This window comes from Phalacrocorax aristotelis, chromosome Z (assembly GCF_949628215.1).
Source record: "Phalacrocorax aristotelis chromosome Z, bGulAri2.1, whole genome shotgun sequence".
Lineage (NCBI taxonomy): Eukaryota > Metazoa > Chordata > Aves > Suliformes > Phalacrocoracidae > Phalacrocorax > Phalacrocorax aristotelis.
Genome location: NC_134311.1, coordinates 14177021 through 14197425, shown reverse-complemented (window position 1 = coordinate 14197425; position 20405 = coordinate 14177021). Strand labels below are relative to the sequence as shown.

The window sequence follows — 20405 nt, the reverse complement described above, 5'->3', positions numbered from 1 at the left end:
AGGCCCTATTAAAGCACCCTCATTTATCTTTCCAGAGTGCCTTCCTTTATCACATTACTTGTTACACTTACATTTACTGTTCTGAGCTGCCCAATCTCCTCATCCCATTCTGTACTTCTCATAACACACACAGCAACTGCAGAGACCCTTTTTCCCAAAACAAAGTCAGACTGTCAGGGAAGGTCTATCAGATTGTGTATCTCCTCAATATTTATATGTAAACAGAAGTCATTGCATCTTCAGTAAAGGCAGTTCTTCCTTCCGAATAATAATGAACAATTTTTGTGAGAAATGTAGAGCCAATACGTTCAACACAATACCCCCGTGTAATTTCTCAGAAATGAAACTACAACATTAATGCTTGCTACAACAGGATTTATATTTAGTCAATTGGTTCCATGAATGGGAAATAACATGATTTATTGCAAAGAGATTTCAGACAAACAGGTGTTTAGAAGTCCAGATCGTTACTATTTTATTTAAACAAGAGTTTAATGTTTCATGCAACGTTTGCACTTAAGTCTTAAATAATTGCGACAAACAGCAGAAGTAGTTAAGGAATGCACTACTTACAGACCTTAGAGAATACACAAAAAAACCCTCTCAGTATTATAGGTTATACAAAGTAAAGAACATCTCAAATACTTTCCCAAAACACTGCAGCAGCCTAGACATAGCGATATGCCTTACAAGGGCATAGGAATGTAATTCAGAAATCACATGGTAACTACCCATTTCCTTTAATTTCACAAACAAAACAAAAAGCAACATTCAACTCCACAAACTGATTTTTCAAATTATGTCTATACAATACTTTGAGTTTTATCCAAATAGTAAAAGTTAGACATATCGTTTATTTAGTAAACAATTACGTGGTAAATCTCTATTACATTTCTTCCTTGGTATTACCTGGAGTAGCCATGTTATTTAAAAGAGGGCAGGTTTGGCACTTTTATACTGATGTCACCAATATTAATATTTCTTGGGATCTCTGGCAGATTCATATTCTTTACAGCTGAAACAGCCCGGGCTGGAGCTCCTGCTAAACCAGCCTGTGTATAAAGTGAGGAAAAACGCAAGTCAGGCAAAGCTGGTCACAAGAAGATTCACTAGCAATATACACAGACAACTAACTTTTCAAGTATTTCCATGGTTACACAATTAGAAGGACCAGATGATAGTTGTGTTTGGAATGAAATGGGTTATTTGGAAATATTAAACCAGAAAGAGAAAACAGTTCACACATTCCTTTTTATATGGTAAAACATGTAATGTCAACTTGATGGAAAAGTATGTGGGAAGGAATAGGAGGCTTATCCAAGCTTGCATAATGCGTAGGTTATAGAACAGACAATCCTGAAGTATCTGAAGTCCAATGTGCTCCCTTTGCCTCTGGCCTATTCTAAAAGTTCACATAGTTCACAGCTGACTAACACTGGTTACAGGTTCAGAGTATGTAACCTCAGAGTAACAAGCTACTGAATGTTGGTTGAACCATATCTAAATGAATATATATATAAAGTATTTCAAGGTGGCTTAACCTAAAATGAAAAGGATAAAGACCTTGCATTTGTGGGTAATAAAGAGCATGCAGAGAGATCGTCTATAGAAGCTGGAGTCATCTGTTGTCCCACAGTATCTAATTATATGCTAACATATCTGCAGCCCACAGGCACACTGAAACAATAAATAATATCCTGGTTATGCCAAATTAAACATCAAAATACCTATTTTGTATTAAAGTCTGGTACTGTATGTAGTCTCTTTCATTTAAAGCCAGAGCCTTTCTGTATAAACATGCAAGTTTTAAAATATAGAAGTACCTTCATTACTGACTTCCATTCAGTTCTGCCTTTCAGATAACTGCCAAGTTTTTACACTAGGGTATATTACTGAGATCGTTTACAGCTTAGAGGTCTGAAGACATACAGAAAATGACCTTTCCCTATCACTTCTGAAGAACCCCTTCAAAACCCTGTTATTTTAAGGACTATTAGAAGAAGGCCAATAATTAAGTTGTTACTGTATTTGATGCTGTGTAGAAAAGGTACTATTTATTTTAAGTATGGAAACATTTCTCCAGACAAACACCTGTTTGCCTGAAGTTCAGGTTCTCTATGTGTATTTAGAATCAGTTGTGTGGTTTTACTTCAGGCTTGCCACAAAAGTGTAATGATCGTTTTTGTTCTTGCTGGGGGGGGGGGGGGGAAGCCTGGAAGATTTTAAAAACAGAACTCTTATTTGCAGAAAAAGCCATCATATTTAAAATTCTGTGACTATGTAAAAAAATTAACTGTTTATTTTGAAGGTTTAGAAGGAGGATTAAAAATATTCGAAACTAATAAAAACCACAACGTGATTTTCAGAACTACTACAGTTTTGTAGCATGGCATCTTGCAGGCCCAGTATAAAGGAGCAATCCACAAGAAACAAAGCAACATGCTAAGAACTGGTTAAACATGGCTAAACCTGTAGAAACGGACAGTCTTTCATGGTAAGAGTGTTAAAGACTGAAGAAACCAGTGCATTTGCAGAGAAAATATTTCTGAGCAAGAAATACAGCACAACAAAAGATGAAAAACTTCTGGAAAAGTTTGTCTCATATTTGATTATTAAATTGTGTTGGTAGGTGACCACTGCTCAAAGTATAACCTGTTCAGATTCTTGATTTTCACCAAAATTCATTGCAATTACAGGGTACTGAGGAATACACCTGACTTCCATTGTGTCCTCCTATACTGTTGCTCAAAAGGAGACAGACACCCCATATACTCCTCAGAAAACAACTCTACTTTTTGAAGGCTGTCCAAAAAAATATTTCCTCTATTTTACTACTCTCTTACAAGAAATAAACGTAACATCAAATTAACATAACGTTTCCACTTACAATCCTACCGTCTCCTTCTCCCTTCAAAAACATAACACATACTCAAAACCAATTAAAGTTTCCAATTTTGAACTAACACTTTCGTACTATGTGGAAAAGCTAAAGCATCATAAATCCCTAGATTTTAGTCACAGAAGAATTCCCAGTACCAGGAACAGAGACCAGAAAGCCATGAGTCATCTGTTATAACATACCCCCTGCCAAACACTCATACATGAGACATGCCAAAGTTGGGAAAGGCATGTAGGGGTAGAGCAGAAAGTTCAGGAAATCCAAATCTCTAATGCAACCAAATAATTTGCTCTTACTTTGGCCCTGACATAATCCAAATTATCAGGTCTCAGAAGTACAGACTAAGTAAAACTAAAAAGGCACGCAATAAAAGTATGTTCAAAGCATCTTTTTCCTTGGTTTCCCTTAACATCACCAAGTCTATCAGGTTATTCACTTCAAAGGCTGTTTCAGTTGCAATACCTTTCTGAAGGGGAAAATCTGGACCTAACACTAGGAGCATTAAGAAATGCAAGTATCCAAAATCTGCACCCCTGAATCTTCAATATCTTAAAGGAGCAGTATTAGACACTGCAATTTCTTGCTATTTATTTAAAAAACAGTGCAGAAGATATGAAGCTCAACACTGTGCTTTTGTATTTGTGAACTTGGAAATACTAATTTGAAATCAAGAGGCTCCTACCAGGAAGTTATATCAAATAAAAAAAATAATGCATTTCCTTTTTATTTGGTTCTATCCTTTAAATTCTTTATTCAGTAACTGGAGAAAAATTCTTGAAGTAAAACCAAAAGTGGGGCAATGTAAACTGTTTTCCATAGAGAAGATGAAAATACTAATAAAGTAGTAACAAAAGCAATGAATTATACAATTTGTAACTGAAACAATGGGAAACCAGAAGAGTATCATAAGTGATGGACATGGTCCACACAAACAGGCATGGCTGGCAGCTCAAAAGAGAGATGCCTTCTAGGTGACTAGGATGGAGATTCCTTACCCTAATTTAATGAAAGTTAATTATTCTTAATGGACAAATAGAAGTTTTAGTATAACTGGTCATTATTTTTACCTACCTGCAGCTATCCTCTTTACACAGACTTACAGTCCCTGCCTCCCGCCCCAATGGCATAGGATACAATGGAGACACAATTGAGAATTATTTAAAATACCACAGTTGACATGACCATTGCCCTTCCACCCCCCTGTACAGTCACAACTTCCAACAGTCACATTTAATGAGGACCATTCTGGATCAGGATCAGCAAAGATCCCTGACAAAAGTACTATGAATTTCAGATTGCCTCTTTTTTGCCTGTGAGATTGTCTTTCACTATCATATGCTGGAGTAGAGATTTTCAAACTAACATTCTCTTCTCCTGTCATTCTCTATTTTAAGTGGGTTTGTAATTCAATATATATATAATATGCATGGGAGAATACTATTTATCACAATTAATGCCAACCCTATCAAGCACAATACAGTCATACGGTATTTCTAAGAGAGAGCACACAGTTCATAAAAACTGTCTAATGGACAAAATGACTGAATAGTACTTAAACACCCAAACTGGATAACTAATACATTATTTCAAATGCTATTATATCCTAATACCTTAACATTCCTTTTTAGCATGTCAAACAGCAAACTAGTATGCAGTCCTTCCATTTATTTATGATTTCTTTTAAGGAAAGTGAACTGTATTTACAAAAACGAAGGTACTACAAGAAGTACTTCCAGCCCAGTGTGCTTTTAAGGAGTTTATAGAGGTACCTGATTAAAAGAGCCATCACTGTAACATTGAACTGGACAAGTTTCAACTGCTTTTTTTAATAAAATAATTCAGCAGGTAAATTGTTGAGGTGCCAAGAAAAAACTTCCACTTGAAAAAAAAAACCAAACAAAACATGTAGCAAGCCTTAAACATGCAGTGCATGATGAATTGTCTGTCACAGCGAGAAAATTACTTAAGCAAGTGAAAATTAAACTTCTTAAGACATATTAATGAAATTTCAGAAATACAGTACAAATTGCATACAGCTGGATTACAATAAGCCAATACACCATATTCTTGCCACAGCTGCTTTGTATTTTCAATTTTGTTTGTTATTGAAGGTGTACCTTAATGCTGAAACACTGTATACTAAAAGTTTTAGGTTCTGTTACTACAAAAAATGTTTGAAAACATGTTCATATACTTTTAGAGTGAAAAAGCAATGCAAATGCATATGCAAAACAATAATGCTATTTTAAAGATTGAAATACACACATTTAATAACAGTACTTTTATTCTACTTGTCCCAATCTATCAAGTGAGAAACATGAGCTGTTGCTAGTTTACTTATTTCATTAGTTATCACTATAGGAAACAATTCCTCTTTCCTATCATCATCCTTTCTCATAATGCCCCACTGATAACTTTATAAGAAAGTGATCCAGGAAACATTGGTTTACTCTTTAAAAAGAAATTCAGATCATTTGGGAAAAAGTACTGTACATCATAAATGCAGTTAATATGCATAATCAACTAGAAAAAAAATATTCAAACCACCGTCCCAAACAACTCTACACAGAGCTAGCTAGCTCACTCAAATAAACATATAAAAACATACAGCCTACTGGAAAACAAAATAATGAAGGCTAATGCTTCACAAAATAAGCCACCCTTTTCAAGATATTTTGGAGGTACCAGGACCTCTCTGCTGCTGGTATTTCATACCAATGCTTCTTTCCAGAACAAGTATGACCTCAAAGCAGCAGGGTTATGAAATCATGAAAGGATGCAATACATAATATAAAGGAATGATCATGTCCCCTGCTTATGAAGTTAAATAAATGAACATAATTAGAGAAAAAACAAAATGAAGTCTGCAAGTATATCAAAATGAGGCCAAACAGATAAGGAGACTTAAGACATACTCTTAGAAATTTTAAGCACTTGAATCACAAAGAGAATAATGGATGGGAATGATTAATTATTTGTTTGTTTTTCATTGCCAGACCCAAAAATAAAAACAGAATATGTGTGAGCAGAACAGAGAAAAAGAAAAGTAGCTTTGCAGAAATTGAAAAAAACAACAACAAAAAAAAACAAACCACAAACTAAACAAACCTGAAATCAAGCTCCCTATTTTTCCAGTGAAATATAGATTAGATGTTAAAAGTGTTGACATATTAGGCAGAGGAAGGTCATTTGCTTGATTTTCTTTGTGTGCTATAGCATACTTCAAATTTAGGTAAAATGTTTCATACTACCCAAAAAATATTTTTAGGTAACGCTTTACAACTTCAGGCTACTAAATCAAATTACAGAATTATATTTCTTAAATCTTAAACGTATTACAATACTTTATCCCAGAAAGATCATGTAAAAAGTAAAGCTATTCATAAATTAAATAAACTTCATCTGCTTAAGATTCCAGCTATTTAAAATACCTGCAGCTTGAATACACAGATACTTAAAATGAGTGGAAATGAATTTTGAAGTACTGCAATTGACATTGACTGACATTCCAACTGTTGAGCTGAACTAAATGTTTCGAACAGCAAATGACGGGAACAATGACCATAAACTGAACTTCCAACATACATTTGACTCCTCCTTTTTAAGTTTCCTGTTAATATTAATGTTCAGTGACTGCAGTTACCAATATATCTTAAAGCAAAATCCAGTGATTCAGATTGCAAGGGCAGCAAATGTACATCTGAAGTCAAGTACATACTGACAGCCCTGCTCATTTTATGTTTGATATACTTAAGGTTGAAAGATCAACATTGGTGTTTTTACATCATCTTTACAAATTGCAGTGATGATTTCATTCTGTGTATATAAAACTATTTGAGTTTGTTGGTTTGTTGCTTTTGGTATTTTGGTTTTTTTGGTTGGTTGGTTGGGTTTTAAAAGCTTTGTTCACCTGAAACACGTTCTGAAACTTCTCTCTGAAAGAAGGTAAAAGTTCTTTGTTTTCATTTGGAAATACTAAATGGTGAAGAGTTCATATTACCTATTTTAGATTATCAGGTACAAAATTCTCCCAATAAGGAAGCTATTTCTGATACATCATCACATTGTATTTTGTTATCTGTGCGTTCAATTTTTATTCAGATTAATGTTGCATATTTTTGTTAATATTCATACAAGTTCATACTCCTTTGTTTCTTAAACAATGATACAAAGAAAAGTTAAATTCTAAAATGCAGGAAGAGAAATAAAATAAAAAATATGATGTCAATGGAAAGCTAGTAAAATACACTATAGCCAATAAAAAGATGAGGGAACTACAAGAAGAAACTAGCACAAAAAGTAGGCTACAAGGACTAGTATGGGTATTTTTACACATAATTTTTGAGTCTGGCCTACGTAATTTAATGCCTTTGACATCATTTTGCTTTCCCTTTTTGTTAAAAGTACATTTTTTCTAAAAGTCAGCAATACCTTTGTCTACCTGTCCTGTCTGGGAGACTGAAAGATAAAGGTCTGTAAGAGAGAAGAATGGAAAGAGCTAGAACAGATCAGGAGGTTCGGAAAAAATGAGGTCCAACTTAAATTCTAAATCACACGCAGTTGAACACTCCAAATAGAGCACAGGTAGCCCAGGTTTACCTACGGTACTTCCAAAGGCTCTGGATAAAATCCCAATGACCCCTCTCCCAAAAGTTCCCTCCGTTAATTACAATGATCCTCTGGCTTTAGGAGGATTGACCAGAAATCCATTCACAGATAAGCACTAAACTGAAAGGTAGGGAAATGCAGTTAAGACAACATTTCTCAGGGTAGAAATAGAATTTCCTTTGTAGCCCATCCAAGCAACATAAGAGCTGAATCAGAAATCAAAGCTAGGGACTCCCTTATAGTGGTTTAAATAATTAATCTCTATTGAAACCATTAAAAATTCTTCGAGTTTATAACTTTGCTCAAATATTTGTGAATTTAATACATACATTTGATCTTCTTCACTAAATCCTAACTGAAAGCCTGTTCAGAAAGCTAACACATAACTAAAAAATACCTGATGTCAAATAGCTAAATTTTGTATATTAAGGGAAGCCAGGTGCACACAGTACAATTTAAAATATTTCTGAAAATGTAGCTCAGTTACAACTTTATTAGCTTCATCATTTCAGCTATAAAAGACAAGACAATTTAACCTTAAAGCAGCTATTTTGTGGATGCAAAAACTATGACAGAGGTCTAACAAGCCACACAGACTAAAGCAAGAGGGCTGAGTTATAGGTGGCAGTCCTATGAACTACAGACTATATCAATAATGATTTCTAAATTTTTTTTAATTATGGAAAGCTATGAAGATCCACTAGTTTTGATTTCTTAGTGACCAGCATTCAAAAATATTAAGTTATTACTGATCTTGATTTACATGAACTGGATTTGCTTGTATCTTGAAAATACATGTTCAGGAAAGACATTTTGAAAGATTTACAACCTTGATCAAAAAGACAAAGGAAAAGAAATAGCAATCAGGAAATTTCTGTGGATATACATGAAACAAATGATTAATGATCTGAAGAAATAGTTACCAGGTATTGTGAAATATCTCAGCATTACAGTAACTGTTAGATTTGAAAAGAAACAGTCACTGAACTAACAAAAAAAATGCATTTGTGGTGAGCAGACTGTGAAATGTTCTACTCCATCCCAGTCACCAAGTGTTTTAATTTACCACTGCTACTTCTTTACCTTCTATAATTCATTGCTGAATATAAAGGAACAAGTTGCTATTTGCCTTGCATATGCTCTAAGCTCTACATGTTTTTTTAATCTTCTACCACCTATTTTTATACTAAAAGCATCTTAAAAGAAAGAATGACTTATTGATGAATAATGGAAAACAGCAAGTATTGCAGCTGGCTGCACTGAATGGATGACTAGTCAGAGACTGGTCTACAGTTGATTTGGTAACAAAATTAACATAATTAAGAATAAATACTTTAATTAAATGCTTTTAGGTAAAACAGATACGCGTATAATACATCATAGAACGCAGCTGTTCAGTAAGTTCAGCTTTTGGGACACTGTTACTTTTCCATCAAATAAAAAAAAATGTATAGAGAAATTATTTTAAAAATTATAATTCCAAATATTCATCTCTGTGATCAATGGCCCTTTCTGAGTTTGATAAAAATGTTAAAATTAACATTTTGGACACCTTCATAATCTACAATACAATCCTTCTGGATGTGAATTGCTATGCGCTATATCATATCATACCTAGCTTTTTCCTAGGTAGTGCCTTTTTTGGATAAAGTTTGGAAGTTGTGCAAAACTGTTAAATATATTAAAAGACTTGAGGTGGTGCAGTGTGAGACTGCAGAATTAGGAGAACAGTATACATTGTACCACAAAAAAACTGAAGAATTAATTTCTGGTTTTGTTGCACTTAAGTTAAAACTAGGAAGTTCTCTGGGTCTTCTACAATGTCATTTAGTTCATATTTATGCCACCTGCAATATTTCAATCTACTCAGCTGAGTTTAACTTTAGAAACAGTTCCCAATTCAAGCAAAGGTTTGTTTAGAATTTTGAATATTATACTTTGAAAATCAGATGACGTGTTCTTCTGTGGAGTTACTCCCATCAGTAAGAATCAATCACGGACTTAGCTAAGATGTAGTAGTAGTATTTTGGCTTACAAGGCATGTCTGGTGATGTTAAAAGAACAGTAATATTCTGTGTCATAGCTAAAGCAATTCTAAAATCCTTAGTCTAAGTTTCTTTCCTAAACACAAATTCAACAATTGTTGAATTGAAAAGGGATTCCCAGAACTTACACGAGTATCCCTTGCTCAGACCATTACAGGTATATACAGAATATCATTCTGTCACTCAAATCTACTCAGCTGAAGACCAAATGTTCAGTTTACCAAAACGGCAGAATATTTATTTATGTTAAAGGGTCTAAACTAAGGCTTTAAATTCCTTCTAGTCTATTTCAGTCCAATTTATTATTTTGTGTTGCAGTATTATTATGACCCTAAACATCCTGCCATTTATGTCAAGTCCTAGAGACATACCAGTAGACAGGAGAAACTTGGAAAACTACAGAAGTATCTCAACAGCAATAGCCACAATGCTATGAGATACATATAACAAAAACTAATCAGCAGCAACTCTAAGCAATTATTACTTATGACGAAGGGTACAACATCCTAAGCTAATGATGCACTATCTCGTTTTTAGCACTATAAGCAAGCAGCTGTATATAGTTTGCTACTGAAGGACACACAGCATCATACAGCATGCATTTACTATAACCATGTTTTTAGTTTAGAAGCTACACAGTGTGTCACTCTTACCTCAGATTTCTCCAGTTTATTTTGAGCATCAATCTGAGTGACAATTTCATTCATGTTGGTCTCCAAAACCATTCCACCCATGACCATTTCGGCCAATATATTATGGACCTAAAAAAAGACCAAAAGAAAATCTGAAAATGTAAAATGTCCTACACCCATCTGGACAGACGATATCTAGATTCCTCAATTCAGGAACACATATATTCTGAAAGTCACTTAGTTAATGCTACCAATTTATTTAAAACCATTTGGGAACAAAGCTCATAACTTGATGTTCATTTCTCCAGTATCATCTTTGCTCATAGTTTTGTTACAAAACTTATCAGCTATACCACTTTGTTTATCAATGCTAGAATAAACTTTCACATTCATCTTTCTTTCAGTACCTGTCTTCTGTCCAAGGACTACGAACAAGAGTTCTAGATAGCATCAATAGTAGTAACACCTCTAAGGAGCAGGTGCAACAAGATCAAACAAATTGCTCACAAACAGATGTGTAAAAACTACTTTGCGCTACATCTATGAAGGAAGAGAGACATAGTGATACTCATCCACTATGAGTACCAAGACTAGACTTAAAAGTAGAATTAGCATATCTGAGCTGACCCATACATGAGCTACACCATAAACAAGGTCTCTTCAGCATCTAGGACTAAGATTGACATCTATGACTGAAACTGAATAACTACATAAACCCCCCAGGGACATTAATGAAATGGGTATGTCTAAACATCCCTCTTCCCTGCAACACTGATCTGGGGATGTGAGCCCTGGTTCACAAATCTCTGCTTCAGAGTCTGGGTTTGTACTTTACCTAAAGACTAATTGTTTGGTTTTTTTTTTTAAAGACGCATGCTTCCACATACTTTCTAGTAAAAATCCTAAATTAATATGTAATATATAATATCTTAATCCAATTTTAATTCTGAAGACAAGGAACATTTTACTACTTTTCTGAAATAAACACATTGTACCATCTGACACTTCAAAGCATAATTCTGCCATTATTTTGGATGTTCTTGCAATTTCCCTGTGGATCAAGGGCAGAAGTAAAACTCTAAATCAAACAATTCTAAAGATGAGTTGCAATTAGTGTATCAAAACCACCACACATCCTGGTTTTCTGCCATAACTCAAAACCAAAACTGAAGAATTGTTTTCCTCATGAATCATTAGTATATCTGAGTAGAAACTTAAAATGGATGTGTTTAGAGAGGCTGAAAACAGCTCTTCCTCTCTGCCTAATGCTGCTGAGCGGAGCTTTAAGAATCACTTATGAGAAAGATTAACAACCCTTACTGAGCCACTCTCTTACTCCTGTCATATATAAGTCCCTCATAATACACCATGCTAAAAAGCATAATATAAAAGTGGTGCCAAAGAATTAATTCTCCTGGCCTGTTATTAGGTGAACTTAAAAGTTTTTTAGCATCACAATTAGAAAGAAGATAAGAACATGGTAATCTAACAGTATTTACCCTGTCAATCCACATGTATTCAGAGATATCACCAATATTTACTTCTTTTTACTGAAACCTTATTTTCACTCGTAGCATAAGGAAACAGTTTATAGTGTACACAAATAGGAGTTAGTAAATACATTATATGGGCTACCTGAAATACTAAAACCAAATAACTTTCATAAATTTGCATTTGGTTACAAATTTGCAGAGAATTATTTCAGAAACCCTTGGTGAAAGATACAATGTATTCAACAGAATCAACTGAAAAAATACTGATTTTTCGGGCAATTCTCAGTTTTACTCAAATGATAATATAAGTTGATGATGCAAAAAGTTGACTTAAGATGTTGTTAGTGTCAGAAAGAAAATATCAAAGATGTTAATGTGGAAAATATTATACAAAAAGCATACTAAAATGGAGACAAAAATTGCATGTTTTTTTTCCTTAACCAAAAAGTTAACAATAACCACTAATGGCATTTAGAAGACAACACATCTCTACCATGGTGATTGTCATAAGGATTTTCACTTTGAAAAGGCCTGGCTAAAGATGTTATAGAATCAGTAAGCCAATCAACACAGTATTAGGTTTGATAATTCCTTAGGGAGGAGATGGTACAAGACATGTGTTTTAAAAATAGACAGATTTGTAGCTTCAACCACAATCACACTCAATTCCAAGATCAGTGATGTTTTTAAGCTTCTGCACAGGTTTATCTGGCCTTTTTGACTACTCCACAACTTTCAAGCCATGTGGAATTCTCTTCACAATATAGAAAGACTGACTATTACCAAAACATAAAAACTACAGAGGTCTTCATAATACAGTATTTATCTGGCAATTTTGGTTATACTTTATCAAGAATAAGGATTCTTGATTATTAAGAATAATCATTATTAGCAAGAATAATTATCAAGGATTATCAAGATTAAGCAAGGATTTTTCACATGCTATGAAATTTAGGGTTTCATGTTTTTTTTCTAGCTTCTGAATTGGAATTATACAGACTTATAGAAAGACTAACAAATAATTCACATCTCCCTACACAAATGGAAAATTTTCTGGCTGGTCTTACCTAATCTGCATATTTACTATGAAGTGATTCTTTTCCATCTCTCAATAAAAATACAGCATAACAGTGCAAATACCATCACTTGCTACTGCAGGTAATAGATTTGGATTTTATTTTCTTTTTAAAAATGCACCTGGCTCCAAAACAGCAACTGCAGTCATCACCTCCAGATTTTAGAGGAGTATTTCTCATTTTGCTCTTTTTGGCAGAGCTGGTGATATTAAGGAAGAAATTCCAGCTGTAATTTCATCTTAACTAACAGACCAAATTTCAGAAACTATTAAAGTCAAAAGAATACTTCCATTGTTGAAGAACATATTTTGATTTGTGGAGGACACCTGAAACTGCACTGATAAGTACATGAGAGACTAAATTCCAGCCTGCAGACTGGAGAAGAAAAGGAATTTAATTCAATTTCCTCCTAACATTCTTGAAAATTTTGCTAAGTTCTAGAACTTGGCCTTTCTTTTAAGGCACAGGAATAACGAATATATATTTCTGATTGAAGCAGCAAGAAATGACATCTCAGCAAGTTCCTGCTTACTTTGCTCTTATTCAGCAGAGAACTTCACAGAACAAGCCATAGAACTCTCGTAGGACAGAACAAAAGAACATAAAAGAGCATGTCTTGATCTTTATCGTTTATTAATTTCTATTTCAAAATAAAATAAAAATTAGTGATTTTTTTTTTACAAAAGCGCCTCTTTTCTCAGGTAATCTCTGACAGCTTACTGAGATGAAATACTGAGATGCTAAAGCTCTAAGATAACAGGCTGAAATCCATATGAAACCTACACCAAAATGACTGAAGAGATTGAGCATTTCATTACATTTTCACACGTTATGGTTTCTCTGAAATAAATTTCAAGGTGCATTTAAAAAGAAGTGTAATTAAATTATGCCAGTTTTGATAGCTACTTTTCCCCCCTAATAGGTAAAGGTAAGCAATTACAGTCCTGTCAACATCACTCATAACCAAGCTAATTTTTTCCTCTGGGTTCTGGAGTGCTACTGACACAGTGTACGTACGATCTATTAGACTACATCTAAAACACTGTGTCCAGTTTGGGGCATACAAGTGCAACAAGACATCAATAAATAGTGAGTTCTGCAGAGGGCCACCAAAATGGTTGGGGCTAGCGCGTTTGTCCTGGGCAGAGAGGCTGGAGGGCCAGAGCTGGTTCAGCTTGGAGAAGGGGGAACCTGGGGGCACCTAACAGCAGCTGCAGTGCGTACGAGGGGCTGTTGGGGAGCCAGGCTCTTCTCAGCAGGGCATGACATGAGGGCAAGGGACAGGAGAGGCTGAGACTGGCCGTAAGGAAACCTCTCCCCAGGAGGACAGGCGAGCAGCGGCCCAGGGGCTGTGCAGGCTCCCTCCCTCCCTGAGCAGCCTGGTCTGACCCCACAGCCTACCCTGCTGGGAGCAACGTCTTGTACCAGGCACCTCCTGAGGTCTATAACTGAATTATCTTATGATCTTATTGTAAAAACATGGTACTTCATGATGTGGAGAGCGTCTCACTGGTAAAAACAAATGCTTCAGAGGCAGAAACTTGCTCTATCCATCATAGGCAGGAAATCCAAATTTCTGGAAAAAGCTAGATGTAGAGAATTAGGGACAATTTAAGTGTAATGCATATGTCCACAACATTAACTGTACCAAAAGTGTCTGTATACACACACACACACACCCACACATATATATGAATAGGATCAGGTCCGACCATGAACCCGACACTACCATGTCTCCATTAGCCATGCCGAAGTATTCTGCAGCTAAAGATCAAACTCCTTGCCACAAAAGGACTGCAGTATTTAGGTTCTTTAAGCTCAGAAGCCAATATATAAGCCACTCACAAATCCTTGTGTACTTTAATCTGCCGTTTTGGAAAGAGCCAACACTTCCCAGCCAGGCTAGAAATCCTAATGACTTGTCATGAGCACAGTACCAGTTCTAACACCTACTCAAGGTCATTTGCATTTCACTGACTGGTCAAGGTACAAGTGTTTCATCCAAAAGAACATCCTGATTTTGAAACAAACTGAGTCATTTCCAAAAGATTATTTCAGATACTCCACTTGTTACTATTCATAGCCCACTTTTAGTGATTTTTTTCTTATTTTCCTTTTGTGTCTTTCTCTGTCGATGCAAAAAGATATTCACAGATGGGGAAAGGTGACTGCACAGAAAGCAATAGGCACAAAATGCACCTGAAGGAATAAATTCTGTATATTCAGTTCTCAGCATTTTATGTAGTACACCAAGAGGTTCCAATGCCCTTTCAAATGGAAGATTACTATAGTATTAGCATTTCTCAAAACGAGATTAATAAATAAAACACTTGTTTCTGATAGCTGGCAATATTCAAACAAAATTGCTTCTCAATGTTTGAAAAAAGACATAATGTCTGTCTGAGAAAGATACACTCAGCATTTAAATTACATAATCGCAGCATTTTGAAAGGCAACTGCCAGTCTTAACTGGAAAACCCTGTAACACTTTCAGTTCTGAGTAATATGACACCTAACCATAAACAAAAGAGAACAAATTATTTCCTGAAACTAAGTCCTACTCTAAGAATATTCACGTCTCCAATTTGACAATTATACATGAAACAACACTATGCAAATCTCCCACATTATTTTCTTTTTCACCAGAAAGACATGTCTCACCATAGCTTTCAAGTCTTAAAAACAATATGTTGATAGAAACTGGCTAGATTTCACTGACAATAGAAGTCGAATCACTGCACAGTACAATACCAAGTAACAGTCGAACCAAACATTTCACTTGACAAGAAATATTACAGGAGCTCATCACAGTACCTTGTCTACATGGAAAATTAAATCCAGTTCACAGACATTTTCAAAACATTTGTCTAGTGTTTCCACAAATACCTGCAAAGAGAAAAAAAAAAGCCAGACGTCACACTTTAACAGAAACCCAGTAGTTCCATTAGATGTGAGGTTTAACAGAAGCAAATACAGAAAATAAACACCAGGCAGATTTTAAGGCATTAAAAGAATCTACAGAAATTACATGGTTAACATTATTATGTCAACAGATTGTTATCTGTAGAGGGCAAAACTGTATGCACAAGTCAGTTAATGTTATAACTCTGCTAATAGAGTCACACAGTTTTAAACAATAATTGCACCTTGAAAAAAGCAGTAACACCATCTATACTATAATTTTTTCAGCTGTGATTCAAAGTATTCCTTCCCATTTCATTAGAACCCTAATATTAAGCAAAAATCATCTAAGTTTTTTCATCATTATTATTATTACTTTTAACAATTACTACACCTTAGGCATCTCCTGGTTAACCAGGCTACTGTTAACTTTGCCACACAGAGACACGTGTGCAGTGCAAACTATGAGCATCATGCAGGTTTGTCAGCATCACATCCTCCAGCAACAGTACAGCAGCTTTCACCTGTTTTAGACCTGCTGAATTCAAGACGGACCAAGGAAAGAGGTAGCTGTCTTAATGCCACACTTGCTGATCCTGTCAGGCATACCACCACACAAATTTATAAAAGTCCAGCAGTTTCTACCAATGCAAATAACCCCTCCCTGAATCTAGAATGTAGGTGCACAAAGCAGAAAAATCCAAACAGGTGCTGAAACTCTGCCATTGATGATCTCTGACAGATACAGACTATACGTTATCGTGCTCTGGTTACTTCTGTAACAGTTTTCTTGGTAGTCATGTTAGCAAGTTTTAGTACACTAAGAGCATCCTAGCCCGCAATTAGGTAAGATAATGAAAAGATGACTGTACTTGCACTCCCAAGCTCCTGAATACCAGTCACCACGTGCTTGTCATGAGTGCTGACAAAGACTCCAGACTTAGAAAGGTATAAGCACAGTTCCCTTTATGCAAGGGATAACTCCTGCTGACTTAGATGAGATGTGTCAAGATCTCTAAGCTAAATATATGCTTGAGTTTGAGAGCTTAGGGTCCCCAAAATTAAAAACAATTTCTGTAAGAATTTATAGATCATTTATTAATGACTAGTAAATAAGCTGCAAATTGTGGGAAATCATCCCAGTTTTGTATGTTTCAAAGCCGTTCTGTCACAGTATGCACTTCATATTATTTAAGTTGCCACTGCATGCAATTTTTTTCCCCTTGCAATTCTAAACTCAAACCCTAAAGCAGCAATATGGAAGAAGTTAAACACCTGGTTTTGATTGTCTATCTTTTCAACATGGTTTATTAATCCCATCTTAGTCTTTTGAGAGGAACCAGATTTCAAAGTGACTATGCCCGGAGAAACAGGAATGAAAAGCCATATTCTGCTCACAAAAATAAAGTGGATAAAAGGCCTGCTTTTACAGATACATACTTATGTCTACAGACCTGGTGAAACAGGTCTACTTGACATCAGCAATTTCTAGTTGTCCACCTTGTATATCAGGAAAGATTACTTTTACATCTCAATATGTGGTCTCAGACCCTGCTTACACTATAAAAGAGAACAGGATCACACTCTGCTGCTGCTATTACTACTATTATCAACCTCCATTTTAAAGTCAAACTACACGTAACTGACATTCCATGCATTCAGAACAAGGATTATTCTTTATTACCAAATTATCAATTCATAACTTTAACCTGGAATACAGAGCATTTTCACAGGCAGACTCAAGACAGTAACGTTCACTGACAAGTTAAATTATACTGAAGCTAAGTGAAGCAGCATTTTTTTTCTTCAAGTAGTTGTTAATTTGTTGTGATAATAAGTCTTCTATAAAAAAGGGATGCAACCAAACAAAAAAACTTGTATGCTAAGCAGAACTAACTACACAGTTCACAATTATGCACAGCAAGACAAATGACCACAGATGTTCTCTTACTTTCCTTGTACCTTAGCAGAATGTGGTTACAAGGACAGTGCTATTTGATATGCAGGAAGAAGATTGGAAATACAGTGTAAACGTAACATTTATCCAAAGGTTTTAGCTACAAGAGCTAATTGTTTCACACTATTTTTGAAAGAAAATACTCCTCATGTATGTCCCCAAGTTTGCACATGAATTTCATACTCTGACATCCATCTAGTTCCTTGGCAAACACAGGAACATGTTAAAACCAAAAGAAACTCAAAAAGCCTCAAAAAATAATCCCACGGATATGTGTATTTAGTAGCAGTATGTATGCCCACACATCAACAACACAGAAGTTTTATTTTTCTGACCTTCTTCCAGTAACTAGGGCTTCTCCTGTAACAACACTTGATTCATACTTACAATAGTTGCTTTTAAACATTTACCCATTCCATAGTCACAACTCCACACACTGAATGAACTCACAGATCTCTGCTTGCAATGCATGACCAGTAACGCACACTAAACATTTTTTAATCTAAGGGAAATTAGCTGGCACTGAGTATTCTTCAGAGAGATTTTTCACCGGCTAAGAATTTCACATGGAAACTTCAGACACTTCCTCCATCTTCTTTTCATGATGGAGGGTTCACTCAGAGTAACACCAGCACTGACAAGGTACTTATCTATTTTGAATAGCTTTGGTCTACTAGGTAAACCAGATTTTTCACACTTACATTCCTTGACATATTTTAAGACACCTTCAAATAATCAATATGGTAAATAAAATTAGAGCCATTTTCATCACAATTTTATTTGAAAGTCAAACAAATTGCACACTGTGGCAAGCAGTGCTAGAATTTAAGTACTTCAGGCACTACTTCAGATGCTGCAGACTTTTAGATCAAAATAACTAGAAGAGAAAACACACCAATTGTTTTGGGACACACATACACACATCAGTTCAAATGCACCTTGTGATATTACTGGAAAGGAAACATAAATGAGTCAAATAGCGGAAAAATAAGGAAGCATGCACAATGAATTACCAGCTCCCCCTTGTGCTTCATTTTTTAAATCATAATCTTTTACAGTTCAAAGAAAAACCCATGCACAACTCCATGCAAGTAAAAAGAAAAAAAAAAAAATAGAAAAAAAGGGAAAAACCCACACCTTTCTTTTGTAGTAAGTATGCTTTAATAAAGCCAGATACACATCTGGAGAGTAAACTAATCTGGAGAAGTAAATAAATATTAATCAAAATACCAAATTGATATTGGATATGTACAAGCCAGAAGCAACCTATACTCAGCAATACATCATAATACAAAACACCACCTTTACCATGAAGGGCTCATTTTTAATTGGGCAAATAAGACAACAAAGGAATAAAACATACATTACTATTGGGAAGATAACAAGGCTAGCAGAAAAATCATAACACCTAATCAATTAAATGCATCTGATGCTAATGTCAAATACTAACAAAAGCGGGTGCAAAAACAGAAGTAAAAACAACAGGAATAATTCATACCAAGAATATTCCGTCCTTTTTCCTAGGCTAAACAGCAATGGGAAACCTTAAGACAGAATTAAGTCAATCTGCCCACAGAGAGTCCTCTCCTTCACTGCTTTTGACTGTTCAGAGCCTACTGGAGACTCCAACTAGTTTAGAACATAATAGTCTGACCATATAGCCAGTTCTCCATACATGAGACTGGTTTCTCTTTTGCTTTAATGTGAACCTTTAATAAGTCATAGTTCACGTATCATTGCAAGCATATGAAATCAACTACAGTGTTTCCACAGCCTTTCTAACTGGGAAATCCTTGGAGCAGCTGCTGCATAGTCCCATAGTTACACTGACATCCCAGTTTTCTTTCAATAATTTTTTTAAAACTACTCATAGATTATACAGAGAATGCCAAGATCACAGTGTAAGGGGAAGACTGTACAAGCCCTGCTGATTAGTCAAAAGAGAAGTGTGTTAGGTCTTTCAAGTAGACCTACCAACAGACAACACATTACCCATAAGACTTTTTAGGTAAAAACATTCTTTTTGTCCTTAATTCCTGCCCTTTACTTTCTACTCAACTCTAAAATAAACTAATAGTGTAAACTGATAACTAGTTTGGGATTTTTCTACCAAAATAGGTACCCCAGTCATAGGCCTCTCCCTTTTTTATTTTATCAGCGTAAAAGCATCTCTGGTCAGGATGATTTAACAACTGAGAAAAAACATCCTTCATGAACTGCACTGCATTTCCCATATGCATCTTACTGGCAACACTATCTTTCAAGGCTATACAAAACTTTTCATGGAAGACTGATCTCACAGATTTAGCCACATACTGAGTCAGTATGTCTTGGCAGTACAGCAATGGACTAAAATCCTCAAAAATGCTTCTTTGGTCCAGAGGATAGGTACCACTTTAAATGTCACTCAATTTTTCCTCATGGCAGTCTACAGCTATATTTTCATATGTTCTTTATTTCCATGCACTATAAACTTACATTCCATAGGCTAACAAGAAGGGTCTGAAATAGCTACAGCTGATGATATAATTTACACTGAATCCAAAAGAGTGCAAAATCTACTAAGCATAGCACAGATGCTGACCTATCTCCCATGCAATCAGTCAAAAACAATAAGCAGAATCTTGTGTTTGCATTTAAATTTTAAAAATGGACAAAAATTAACAGTGTGAATTTGCCTAAGGTGTTCAAACACATTTAGTTTCAACGCAGTATAAAATCTGAGGCAGAGCCTATGATTTGTAACATATACAGTGCATTCATTAAGCTTGAGCAAAGAAGACTTATCTGTGAA

At 35.2% G+C, this 20405-nt stretch overlaps 1 protein-coding gene across 1 annotated transcript in view; it reads right to left on the bottom strand.

Annotated features, from left to right (window-relative positions):
- Window positions 1-358: 358 nt before the first annotated feature.
- Window positions 359-20405, bottom strand: part of AP3S1 (adaptor related protein complex 3 subunit sigma 1) — a 30548-nt gene continuing 10501 nt past the window's right edge. Inside the window, exons 4-6 of the mRNA XM_075079070.1 lie at window positions 15568-15639; window positions 10206-10313; window positions 359-1052 (exon numbers count right to left, since the gene is read on the bottom strand). Of these exons, the coding sequence (XP_074935171.1) occupies window positions 924-1052; window positions 10206-10313; window positions 15568-15639 (309 nt within the window). The 3' untranslated portion in view covers window positions 359-923. The remainder of the gene's footprint in view (window positions 1053-10205; window positions 10314-15567; window positions 15640-20405) is intronic.